The sequence below is a fragment of the Pagrus pagrus genome (genome assembly GCF_965226575.1).
Source record: "Pagrus pagrus genome assembly, chromosome: 5".
NCBI lineage: Eukaryota > Metazoa > Chordata > Actinopteri > Spariformes > Sparidae > Pagrus > Pagrus pagrus.
The window spans coordinates 10,303,739-10,316,774 of NC_140189.1; the positions used below are offsets into that span (position 1 = coordinate 10,303,739).

Here is a 13,036-nt window from a genome sequence, read left to right on the forward strand (position 1 = left end):
CTGAAAACCTGAAAAATGTTGAAATGTGAAAACTGCTCTCCAGCCAATAGCTGAAGGTCTGCAGTACACTAATCAGACACAGCAGCACAGCGCCTCTCTGTGGCCGAACCTGCGCTTCTTGTAGTCGTGCATTTCTTGTCAGATTTGGCCATAGCTGTGAAGCATTTCATTTTTCAGATGGCTGAATAACAACTTTAGACAGTTTCAATTCACATTTGAAGTTTTTTATAATACATATTTCAGTAAAATCTACTTCAATACACTGATAGTACAAGAAAAAAATAGTATATTATACTTCAATGTGGAGCACACCATTTAGTTGTCTTATCTTGACACTGACATCCTTTCACTCCCTTTGCATGAACAGTAAAAAAAGACGACAAGTGTTGGGAGAATGTGACAGTGCTGTGGGGTAACAGAAGTCTGCAGACAAACCATTGACTGAAACAAACTACGGCTGTACTGATACACACCTGCTGAGTATCAAAAATGCTTTGTACATTTCTGTTTACAACAAAGTCTGTCAGGCTTTTATATTACATTTGATTACAAAAAGGACATTTTCATTTACAATCTAAGGCTGCCCATGTCTTTGAGCTCTGAAGGACCTGTGTGTGTGTGTGTGTGTGTGTGTGTGTGTGTGTTTATGTGTCTACAACAGTCCCTTTAATCCTTGATGGGGCTTCAGCAGCTCCAGAGTCAGAGCAGGCGTCTCCCTGGAGACCAACATCCGGCTGACAGTCTGAGCCACTCACAGAGGACTGTGCTCTGTGGCAGTCGGGGGTGGTGGGATGTGTTCTGCACTTTGTCAGCAGTGTCCACAGTCACTTCCTGTACCCCCCCACCCCCTTGGTGGCCCTAGCTCATGGCGGAGCTTTCAGGATGATGGGGTTTCTGCTGATGCTGCTGGTGGACTTGAGGGGGGCAGAGCCTCAGTTGCTGCCTCTGATTGCGCTGCCTCCGGCTGACTGCTGGAGGGCTTCGGGGTCTGGATGGGGGCTTTGGGCGGAGCGGGGTGAGGCTGGCTGACCTGAACAGAGAGCTGTGGCAGATGCTGGGCCACCGCCGCCGGTTTGGCCAGGATGAGCTGCGGTGTCAGCCGTCCTGCCGTAAGATGGACCGTAGGTGCAGTGGTGGCAGCTTTAGCTGCCTGCGCTAACTGTGCAGCAATAGGTTTAGCCTGAATGAGCTGCGTGATCTGGCCTGATGGGTTGGCCTGCATGAGCGTGGCCAGCTGGTTGGCCGGGATGGTGATGATGGTGATCTTCTCTCCTGCCTTGGAACCGGCTGGCAGCATAGTGGGCAGAGCCTGGATGACCAGTTTGGGGGGAGCGCTGGCGGAGGCGTTGCCTATCGTTACTGGGACTCCCGTGGTGAGGATGGAGGAGGAGTTTAACGTCATCTGGCCCAGTGAGTTGGTCATGACCAATGGCATGGCTCGGATGGGTCTGTAGGAGGAAGCACAGGGAGGAGGTGTTACATCACTGCTGTGCACAGCATCACGGCTCCACCACCGCCGCAGGATACACTCTCTGATTTACATGACAGGACACATCCTGACATGTCACAGGTGGAAATATGAAATGAATGATGGCTGAACACCATTAAGCTGCTTCAGTCTCACTGATGGTGATGTGTGACACCTGCTGGAGTTTGAAGGTAACAACTTTAGAGTTGTTCTGATTCTGATAACAGTATCAGAAATGGCGCCGATGCTGCTGAAATTGCAGGTATCTTTCCAGTCAATTCTTCTTCACTGCTCTAAAAGGCAACACGGTAAGTTGCCCCTGGCAACTACTGTTTTTAGAGCTGCGAAGAAGAAGTTGATTTCACGTGAGTCAGAGAGCTAGCAACATGTCAGCTATTTGGTGTAATTTGACTGTGGATAACCTCGGCAGTAAAATGGCGACATGTTCAGTATGCAAGGCTGTAATTTGGAGGGGTGGCACGAGTGTTGCCAATTTCAACACCAGCAACCTTATAAAGCATTTAATGACGCATCACGTGAAAGAGCACGACAAAACTGCTCCTTACAAACTTTATGAGATAGTTAGGGAAAATTTCATGTAGGCTGAAAGACGTGCAGGCAATCAGCTTTACTACTGACATTTGGACCTCCGACATGTGCCCCATGTCTTTGCTCAGTCTGCACACTGGGTGGACACAGTATCACTGTCAAGTTTTAAGGGAATTATTTATTCCTAGATTTATTTAAGCTGCTGTTGCACTGCTGTTTTAAACTGTTCTATTTAAACAGTGGCTGCACCTTAACAGAATAGTTATTTATTCCTAGATTTCCTTATTTGTTCTTTGGATTATGACTGACTGTCAAAACAGATAATAAAAGAATGTTGTATGGCAGTCATTCTCTGCTAGGTTTCACCTGAGCCAGGCCAACAACAATGATAGCAATCATATCACATCCATACAGGGTTAGTAAGATATACAGCTGTTAAAGAAAAAGAAATCTTCTTCTTCTTTTCTTTGACACGCACTGGTATGGGATCAGTACTCCTAGAGGTCGGTAGATGATGTGGTACAACAAGACAAAAAGTTGGGACCTGTTCAATCCTGTTTTCTCAGTACCAGTGTTTCCCCTGTATGCATCCAGCATGTTTCATCTCGTACAATTATCCTCTTTATCATTTTGCACTGTTTTGTATTATTAACACACCAACGTTTTTTTTTTCTCACTGCTGACGCGTCATACCCAGATCAATTTGCACACCTGTGAGTAAACATTACGCATATAAACGAGGAACTCTGCGCTTACCTGAATAACTCAGCTCAACAATTATAACAACAAGCATCAGGTAAATGTCAACACCGAAGAAAGCAATGCCGAACACGGAGTCAGGATCATCAGTCTCACAGAAGGAAGAAAAATGAGTCGCTAGCTAAGATGCAGCGGATGTAAACGGTCTCCCAGTGGGTGATAGGGGTCACACATAAACGAAAAGCTTGTTTGTCAAATCACAAAGGCTTAAATCCTGGGGGGCAGGAGTTGCCGGTATATCACTGTAAACACAACTAGCAGTGGTTGCAGGAGCAATGTAGTCTTTCTTTGCTGGCAGGGTGACACATTTTTCTTTCAGCACTACTGATGGTGTCCCCCTCAGGAATCGCTCTTGAGAAAATGTCATGTAATTTTCCTCTACAGCTGATTTCACCCCTGTATGTTTGAATTGTCAGATGAGTTTAATAAACTGGCTCATCACACCTCTTCTGTACCTACAAGCCTTAATGCTGCCGGCAGTTCGATAGAAACCTCCCTGACAGTTTGCAAATGTACAAAAAACAATTTGTGCAGATGTGACACCTCTGCTGCTGCAGCTCCTTCCTAGGAGAAACACTGTTCCCATAACACTCATAAGACCTGTTTCCATTTGACAGACTAATTCTTTAACCTCACTGCACACGTTTATGATACATGACAAACAGTGCACAGAGACCTGGAGGCGGCGTTGCTGGGGATGACAGTGACGTAGGTCTGCTGTGGCTGGGTGGCTGTGGGGGAGTTGGTGCCTAGGCTGGCAGGGCCCTGCTTGTGAACAAGGTGCTGGCCGGACACCACGCCCTCGCTGTCCTCCACCTCCTCTCCGTCCTCCTCATCATCTATCACCCGGATGTTCTTGGGCATGTCTTTGAACTGGTAGGCCAGCCGCTGACCCTCCACTTTCGCCAGGATCCCACGCTGGTAGTAATACCTACACACACATAGACACACACACAGGGATTATCAAGCTGTGTCATAATATATGACAGGGACAGACTCTGAGCGGATGAGGTGTTTGAGGGGGCCGGCTGACCTCAGGGCTCGGCCCATGGTCTCGTAGTTCATGTCAGGCTTGTTCTTGTGTTTCCCCCACAGTTTGGACACAGCTTTGGAGTCGACCAGTTTGAAGATGCCTTTCTCCCTCTGCATCCACTTGATGTACCTGGGACAGGTGTTTTTATCCTGCAGCAGCTCCAGCAGGAACTCCCACAGATAGGTGGTGTTGCCTGGAGGACACACAGCACAACAGCATGAAATCTTTCGCTCTGTGTCATGTAGTCACCTTCATAGAGATGTATCAATACACTGACAGTCAGACACATACAGGTGTGGCTGTCGGGACCAAAACTTGTGAGATCTCTCACAGTCTGTGTGAGTCACTAAACTTATTTAGTTAGATAGTTTCACATTCCTTTAACAAAGTTCTTTAGATAGAAGTTAAACCAGAAATCAACATGTGGTACGTAGTGTGTGTGTGTGAACCACCAGAGCTGGGACACACCTTTGCCCTCTCTCGCTCTCTTCTTGATCCCCAGGTCAAAGGAGCCATTGGAAGCAGGCTGGTGTGTCTTGGGCTTACGTCCACCTGCACTCAACACACACACGCACACACACACACATCATGTTATGTTATCATTTTCAAACAGGCTTCATGTTTTTGTTCTTAGCCTCTCTGACTCTGTGTTGCACTTCTGACACATACGTATGGTTGGTAAATGTGACTAAACAACCAAATCAACGGGTAAGAAGTGTGGAGGCTGTTCATGCGGTTGTCTGACTTCAGCACTGGCACCTTTACATGTGTGGAATAAAGTCCAGCTCTGTGTGAAAACCTTTAGAGCCTACTGTGACTCAGATAGTGTAAGGCTGGAGAATGGAGACCTGAGTAACAACTGGCTTCAGCCGTGTCACCTCCAGCACCAACAACTGTTTGATGGTAAATGAGGCTCACATGTTGAACGTGAAGACAGTCTCATTACACATCTGATGTGTGACAGCCACACTGACCTCCTCTCTTCTTCTTGGCAGCCGGCTCACAGTCAGGAGGGATGGGGAAGGACTCCTCCTCTATGGGTCCACACTCTGTTGACACCTCCACCACTGTCTCCATCATCACATCCTCTGCTGGGGTCAGAGCACACACAGAACTCTCACTACTCTCTTTGTGTTGGCTCATGGAGTGACACAGCCACAGGGACACTGCGTCTGGGGTTTGTAATAGCATCTTTATTAAGGTGTCTGTAAACTGCTGGGAGCCATTATTGAATACTGACGCAGGGCTGTGTGTGTTCATGTGTGACAAACTGCAGATCCTCACATTACATTTCAACACTAGCTTCCAGGCTACAAAGTGGCTCCTCACAGAAAGAGCTGGAGGGACTGACTGACCTGTTACCTTTGGAAGTCATGTTTATATATTATCTGAATTGGTATTTTTTATAGAAAACTACAAGTTTACCACAGAAGGTGACTTTTCTTTGACTGACTGGTCTGAACTAGAGTTGTTCCGATTCCGATACCAGTATCGGAAATGCCTCCGATACTGACAAAAATGCTGGCACCGGTATCGGCGAGTACTGAGATTCCACTGGATACGTGTCCGCTGCGGTACGGCTCCAGTACGATTTTGCTCCGTCATCCTCGGGCAATCCCCACCAGCTCTGTTTTGAGTCCGCCACAGCGCAGCTCCGCCAAACAGCTGGAGTTAGGAAACCGAGGAATTCCCGCGACAATTACATAATCACGCACGACCGCAGTCATATGTATGTGTTATAAACACAACAACACGAAGTGTTCCCGACTGAAGAATTAGAAGAAGAGCGCGTATTTGCTTCTTATTTGAGGTTTTTGTGCTTGTATCAACACAGAGTGTTTTATTTTGAAAATTAACCGGATGTCATGTTGTTGTTTCGTGTCTGACTTCCTGTCTACTCAGTGCTGAATTTGGCTGAGTTGTGCTGCGGCATCTGCCAGAATGGAAGTCCTGCCTATCTGCTCCGCTTCTTCGCTGCTCTTAAAACAGTTGCGCTCTGCCGGCAGCTGCTGTTTTAGAGGTGTGAAGAAGAACTGATCACCTGACACCTGTAGACAAGGAGCTGATTGTGGCTGCACTTTCATTTTTTTAAAAATAATTATTCCTAGATTTATTTAGTTAAGTTGCACTACTATTTTATACTGTTCTTTTTAAAAATAAATGGCTTTCATTTGCTGTATTCATTCATGTTTTACAAAGGGTTTAACTTGAGCCAGGCCTTACCACAATGATAATGATAATTTTTTTTTTTCATAACACACTGGTATCGGTATCGGTACTCGGTATCGGCCGATACCCACAGCATAAGTATCGGAATCGGTATTGGGAGGGAAAAAATGGTATCGGAACATCTCTAGTCTGAACTGTGAATGCAAGGAACCACATTATTTGAGCTGAATCTGTTCATCAAGATGAACTTGTGATGAATCACTAGTTTTTTAATAATATGTAGATCACATCTACAGGTCTGGGGTCGAATTAGAGAAAGTGAAAGCATACAAACAACTTGGATCTGGATGGCGTACATCTTCCGTGAAACAACGTCCTACTGACTGCTGCAATCACTTGACATGTAAGATGCACAGGTAACAGTTACTGCTGATATCAACGTTCACTTCACTGTCCACTTATCTGACAGACTGCTGTGTGTACAAACCAGTGGAGGCAGCACTGACAGTGTTTTTACCTGTGTTGCGTTCCCCGTGCAGTCCTCCAGGAGACTCCATGTGGAGAAGAGCTTCAGCTGCTTCAAACGTTTTGTCAAAACAAACCATGTCATGACCCGACATCTCCACTGAGAAGAGGAGCAGAGAGACGACCGTCAGCACACACACCTCTGCAAACAGCACATGCTCCCTGAGGAGAGGCTACATGACCAGACCTCTATCACCCAATCACAACACAGTGATACCGTTTCTGCGGGGGAAAAGATTATATTTTAAACTCTACAGCACAGCAAACTCAACTATTTTGAAATGTTCACTTCCTTGTTTGAGGTTTGTAGAGCAGTCTGATCCTCCCTTCCTGTTTCCTGTAATCATGGTTAGACATCGCTCCTGCCAGCAGAGGGCAGTCTACTGCTGTCATACACAACTGCATCTCAATGAACGGTCACAATGAAGTGGAAACTAATATGAATGACACAAGGATCGAGCAGAGTTCAGAAAGTCAGATAAAAGATATTTTTAGTTTACATGGAAATAATTTTAGCTGATTTCAATAACCAAATCAAAGAAACAAAGCTGATGAGACCTTCAGTCTAAAGACCTTTAGCACAGTGTACTACACTGATGTGGGATTATAAAAAGTTCACCAAGGACTGGATTTACATTAAGTGTTTCCTGACATAAAGCCATCTGTGTTATAACACATGCTACAGAATCAGAATAATCCTGAAATGTTTCCATGAACAATCTAGAGCTGCAGACAGCTGGAAGATGTGAACTCTAGTGTTAGCAGTCTGTGTTTCAACCAGATGTGAGCTGAACCATTATAATCGAGGATACATCATAAATGGAGGGCACTGCACAATGCACAACATCTTGTGGAATATGACACGACCCCCCGGTTCACACTTAAGTTTGGTTCCTGCTGGGATCAGAGTTTTCAGGCTCCTAAACAATTCAAATCTTTGGTCGAAATGCTAAGAATGACAGAAGCGGTTACATGTTGGTGGAAAAGGAACTTGGGTCTTAAATGAAAGTCCTGCTGTAGATACCTCCTATGCTATAAGCAGGGATCGTTTCCTTAATGTTTAAAAATAGTGGAATTCCCCTTTAAAGTCTATTCCCCAGTCGTTGGGGTTGTGTGCTCCAAACTGAACAGCCTTTGTAATGTTCAAATCACCCTGTTACATGTAGAGAAGTTCAGGTGAACTTTTATCCAGGTAGTCATAAAGCCATCCATCTACTTTTATAAATCAGATTGAACACTGAGAGCTCAGCCTTACCAGTCTCAGCCACCTCTGTGACCACCTCCTGCTCCTCAGCCACGTCCTGCATCAGGAACGTCTCATCATCGTAGACCAGGACCTGTGCTGAGTAGCACTCCTCCACCTGGGCACTGGGCACCTCCTCCACGATCACAGCCGGACATCCCTCTTCCTGCAGCACCACACCCTCCTCCTCTTCCACATCTTCCTCCACTTCCTCTCCACCCTCCACGATCACCGCCTCCACTTCCTGCTGAACCACTTCTTCTTCCTCCTCCTCCTCCTCTTCCTCCTCAGCTGGCTGCTGCTCACACTGGACAATTTGAATAAAAAGGGAGATTTCTTGTGATGTCACCGTTCTCTCAGATCACAGCGATTTACTTGCTGAGTATAATGTTATCATTGATAATCTTGAAAATGAGGTCCATCAAATGTGAAACCAAACTTAAACCTGCGTTGTGGAATTCTTGACCCTTGATCGTCAAGGATACATCAAGTATGAAATAAAACATTCGTATACAGGCAGCTGATGGTAGTGCCACTAACATCTGATGTTCATCTCTCATGAGCAACTTGTTAGATTTGGTGACTTTTTTTTAGTGGACAAACTTGCTTGTATGGGATCAGTATTTCCTTCCTCTCTGGCATCAACAATTCATACTGCCTCAGTGTGTTCAGACTGAAAGCAAAGTGTGTATAGCTTTAAAAAAAATGAGCAATTGTTACTAATCTAAAGCAGTGAATCTGTCAGTCTGTAAGTTATTTGCATATCCCGAGAACCATTCAATGCAATTTGGACAAACAGCACATTTATTATTAATACCTTCTGTATAACTGATCTCATGGGGAAGTAGACATAAACAAAATGGAGATGAGCAAAAAACAACAAAAAAAACAACAACAAAAAACAAAAGCAGAAGGTTGAACGAGTCTGGATGAACGGGGAGACGAGTTCAACACAGGTTTTCTATCCTTCAGAGAGAACTGGAGGTGACACTGTCAACATTGGTAAGCCAGCTAACAATGTTTACTGTTGCTTGGCAGCACCATCAGCTGCTCCGGGATGCTTCTCTCATTGGTTGTCGTGGTCCGGCTGAGAAAGTACCGATGTAATCATTCAGATTTTAATTCATAAATATCAATGTTCTATATTATCAGGGCGGTCCTGATGAGTCTTTGAGATCATCTGTGCTGGATGGCCTGTTTTAAATGGGCACTGCACTAGTTCACACAAAACACAAAAGCCAGAGGGTTTTTGTTATCTCAAATGGATCCTTGAAAGCTTCCAGTAAGATGCTGATTGTCATGCATTTCAACTGGAGCAAAACACTCCTTTAGCCCAGGTTCATGACAGAGCAAAGCTCAGTTCACTCTCACTGTTCTTCTCCCACTGACTGTTGGCACAACCTCCGTTTTTTTTTCACAAAAAGCTTTGTGGACTTCCAGTTGTAGGGACGTACCTGCTGGGGCTCCTCCACCACAGTGACATACTCCACTATGTTCCCTCCACCGTCTGACACTACCACCGAGGTCATCACTCATTCCTACCAAAACAGAAGAACAGATGGTCAGGATGGAGAAGACATCACTACAATAACAAAGCACCAAGTATTATTGGTAATATCTTTAATATGCAAGCATGGAGTGTGTGTGTGTGGGCTGGGGTCATGTGAAAGCCCCATGGGCACCCACTCTCCTCCTCATGACTGAGTCCCAGTTAACGTTGCGCTCTTTGTTGTTCAGCTTATTTGTGATCCAGCGGCAGGCATTTCATTTCAGTAAGACCTCCATCAAGCATCAAACTCACAGTAAGAGTACACAGTATTTTAATACTTCAGCAGAGACGTCTGCTCTTAAACACCCGAGACAATACGACTATCAATAATTAACACTAAATAACAACTGGGTCTTTTATAAACTTGTCAGGTGATTTTGATGTCTGATTAGGAATCGCTGAATTTCAAACAAGCTTTAATTTAACTTTCCATGTCTCTATAAAGCCCCCTTAGGAAAAGCCTGGTCTGCTCTGATTGGTCAGCTTTGACAGGCCTGAGCAGGCACCACCCACCTTGGTTCTACTGTTTGTACAAATGCAGCCATGCTGCTGCCGTGACTGGCTATACAGCTGTGACTTCACCACCTTACATTAGTCTCCTTTACATACACAGCTCCTAAGTATGGGCTGTGAGCATCTCTTCATGGACTGTCACAATATTTACATAGTGCATAGACCTGTTTTAAGATCAGAATACCGCAATAAACTACGGGGAAACCAATAATGAGTTTAACATATAAATATGTGAGAAATATTGCTCAAAGTATGTTTGTAAAGTCGAGCAGTGGCTCGGAGGTTTGGTGTGCAGTGTCAGATAGGGAGCGTTTCTCACACTTGGCCGTAAACAAGAGATTTATCTGCACTACATGATGCACAGGAGAAAAACGGACCGCTGGCTGCACGCCAACACGACTCGGTCCGGACAGAAGAGTGAGTGAAAGCACTGCCACCGTCCACCGTGTGTCTACAGACGTGAAGGCACCGACCAGCCTCACCGCAGCCGCTCATGTTTACTTTCTGCGCGGGTTCGCACGTCTGTGTGCTCGCTGTGTCTGGAGCTGCAGCTCCTAACTCCGCAGCTAACTTGTTAGCTTACTGTAATGCGTCTGCTACTTACTTCACAAGACCTAGCGTAAGTCAACCTAGCTACTAAGTCTGCGAACATGCTCGCATACTCAATACCACGAAGATAAATCCAAACAGCACTCTCTCTTGAAAGGGAAACCACACAAAACCCAATAAATTAGCAATGGCTAGCATTAACGTTAGTTACTGAGCTCGAAACAGCTAGCAGAGAGCTAGCTAACATAAATAATAAACGTACAGTTGGTGGGAGTACACCGTTAGAGGCTGCTCTAAATACATGGTGATGATGACACCTGCATTAGGAGTTGTGATGTATCAGAGCATGTTGATACGGACTTTCCTCTTACCTTGGTTTGCTTTTAAAAAGAGAAAAGTAAGCTCCACTGCTAGCACTAGCTGGGCCTGGCGTTGGCTAACGTTAGCCAAGTTGACAAGGCCAAAACGGCTGCTCCGCTCGCACAAACAAGTGTTTGCGAGTCCTTCGTCCCTCACAAATCCTGCCGCGGACACGTACTGACGGCCCGTGTTGGAACGTGAAGGGTGAACACGGGTGAAGGCCCTGAAGTTTAGTTTAGATGAATGCTCGTCTCTGGCTGCCCTGTAGCTTTCCGGCGCGCCGCCTCTTCGCTACAACACACACATACACACGATCGCGCGCGCACACACACACAGCCCGCCGTGACGTCACCACGACAAAACCTCATCAACAATGAGCAAAACCTCGTAAGTGCTGTGTGCTAAGAAAACTCGTATCTCCTACACTGGCTCAGCAGCACTGGTGTCCTCTGTAGGTCCAGCAGCAGCAGCAGCAGCAGCAGGAGACTGTTCCGATCATTCATTTCACTGTCACCATTAAAGGATACAAGTCTTTCCTTAAACACAGCAGGAGAACATATGAACATGGACACAGTTTTTACTGCTGGGCACTGATCCCTTCCTAATGCACTTCCAATGTAGGAGTCCACAGTCCTTCTATAAAAAAAAATACTTCCCAAACTTATTGCTTGGCTTCAGAAGTCTGATCAAGTGTAAATCTGCCAATTAGTCTTAATGAAGAATGTCAAAATCTAGCTTTAAGACCAGTTTTTAAATTGATGCTGTAGGGGAGACCTGGGATGGTTGTAACATCACTTTCACCAATAAGGGATAACAAGAGTCATGTGATCAATTTCCTGTATAACTCCCTCCCTTGCATGTGAATTTGCATGGCTGTGAGAAGAAGTGTGCAGATTTTACAGCCAAAACATCAATTTTCATGTAAGAAAGTATTTTTTTGGACCAAGACTATATTTTGATTAGTACTGATACTGTTGAAGTTTGAATTAGGTAACTTGTATTAGTTTAAAGAGTAGGTTCTTATGTAAAACATGAGTCATTTCATCTATGCTAATTTCAAACCACCATGCTGATACAGCGAGCTAAACAATGGCTGACAGGGGTGGGGAGGGTTGTAACAGCTTATAAGAAAATGTTACAACCATCCCCGTAATCACAATTCACAGATTTTCTCTATCCTACTCCTTTTTTTTCAGTGTGCCAAGACAGTGGCTGAGGAAAACGAATAGGGGTGTGTCTACACATGTACTTAAAGTTGCATCAGATGAAGTGAGGCAGGGAAAAACAGTGAGGTCAGTCGCCAAAGACTACTCCATCTGCCATGTGACACTGAGCAGGTACTGCAAGAAACTGCAAAACCTCAGAGAACAAGGTTCAAGAAAGATGTCCAGTGTGGGCTATCGCAGCAGTCAAAAAGTCTTTGATGCACAGCAAGAGGAGGTGTTGACTGGCTACTTGATTGAGACAGCAGAGGTGTGTAGGCCTACTGAGCATTTGACAGGTGCAGATTAGTGTGCCCTAAGTAGGAATTAGTTGCAGCAGTTCTTTGTGTTAGTTTTACTTTCTTTTAGCTCAGGAAGTTTGCATATCAACTTGCGGTGGAGTACAACATCGAACACCCCCTCGAAAACCTACATACATCTGTCACCACTGTGACTCTGATCACTCTGATTAGATGGATAACACACAGATACACACTCAAGTTCATGTCTTATCATTTAAGACAGACACAGTGTGCATGTTTGTTGTTTTACTAATTGTCAAACATCCTCCTGTAATTTTATGTGGATTATGAGCTTCTTCTGACCTCCTCCTGCTCATATAGGTACTATCAGAATATGTTCTTTAAGAAAGCTCTTCTAACGTTAGGACCCACACCACTGACACTGTTCTTCATTTAGCCATCAGTGATGAGTTATTTTTGTTCTTAGTGAAGCATAGGAAGATGCTTTAGTGTTGGCACATGCACAATGAACCTATATAGATACATATTTTGTGGCGTGGTCTCCGTCTTTAGTTCTTCAGTCTTACTGTTACAATTGACCCCAGGTTGTGTTACAACATACCCTGGTAGTGGGGTAGGTTGTAACAATGGCACTCCTTGCATTTGACATCAAATAATGAATTATGTGGTATAGCTGGAGAAGTTAAAAGCATTGCTATTTGTAGTAGACAAATGAGGGTACGTTGTGTCAAAATTTGAGTGCCCTATCCCAAACATTCTGCAAGTTATAGGAGCTGAGACAGAAAGTGTTACAACCATCCCCGGTCTCCCCTACTCAAAGGATTAGTTCAGGAGTCTCCCAGTGTGATGATGAA

The 13,036-nt window shown here is 44.9% G+C and overlaps 1 protein-coding gene across 2 annotated transcripts; it reads right to left on the reverse strand.

Annotated features, from left to right (window-relative positions):
• Positions 1-208: 208 nt before the first annotated feature.
• Positions 209-11,029, reverse strand: elf2a (E74-like factor 2a (ets domain transcription factor)). Of its 2 annotated transcripts, none has more exons than XM_084353080.1 (9): positions 10,729-11,029; positions 9,201-9,284; positions 7,759-8,053; positions 6,496-6,603; positions 4,784-4,897; positions 4,278-4,361; positions 3,810-4,002; positions 3,453-3,707; positions 209-1,448 (listed from the first exon to the last, which is right to left on the reverse strand). In XM_084353080.1, the coding sequence occupies exons 2-9, from the start codon at positions 9,273-9,275 to the stop codon at positions 878-880; spliced, it is 1,695 nt and encodes a 564-aa protein (XP_084209206.1). In that variant the 5' UTR covers positions 9,276-9,284; positions 10,729-11,029; the 3' UTR covers positions 209-877. The 2 variants fall into 2 exon arrangements, with proteins under 2 accessions (XP_084209206.1, XP_084209205.1); XM_084353079.1 differs by having other exon boundaries at positions 4,784-4,900.
• Positions 11,030-13,036: the final 2,007 nt, after the last annotated feature.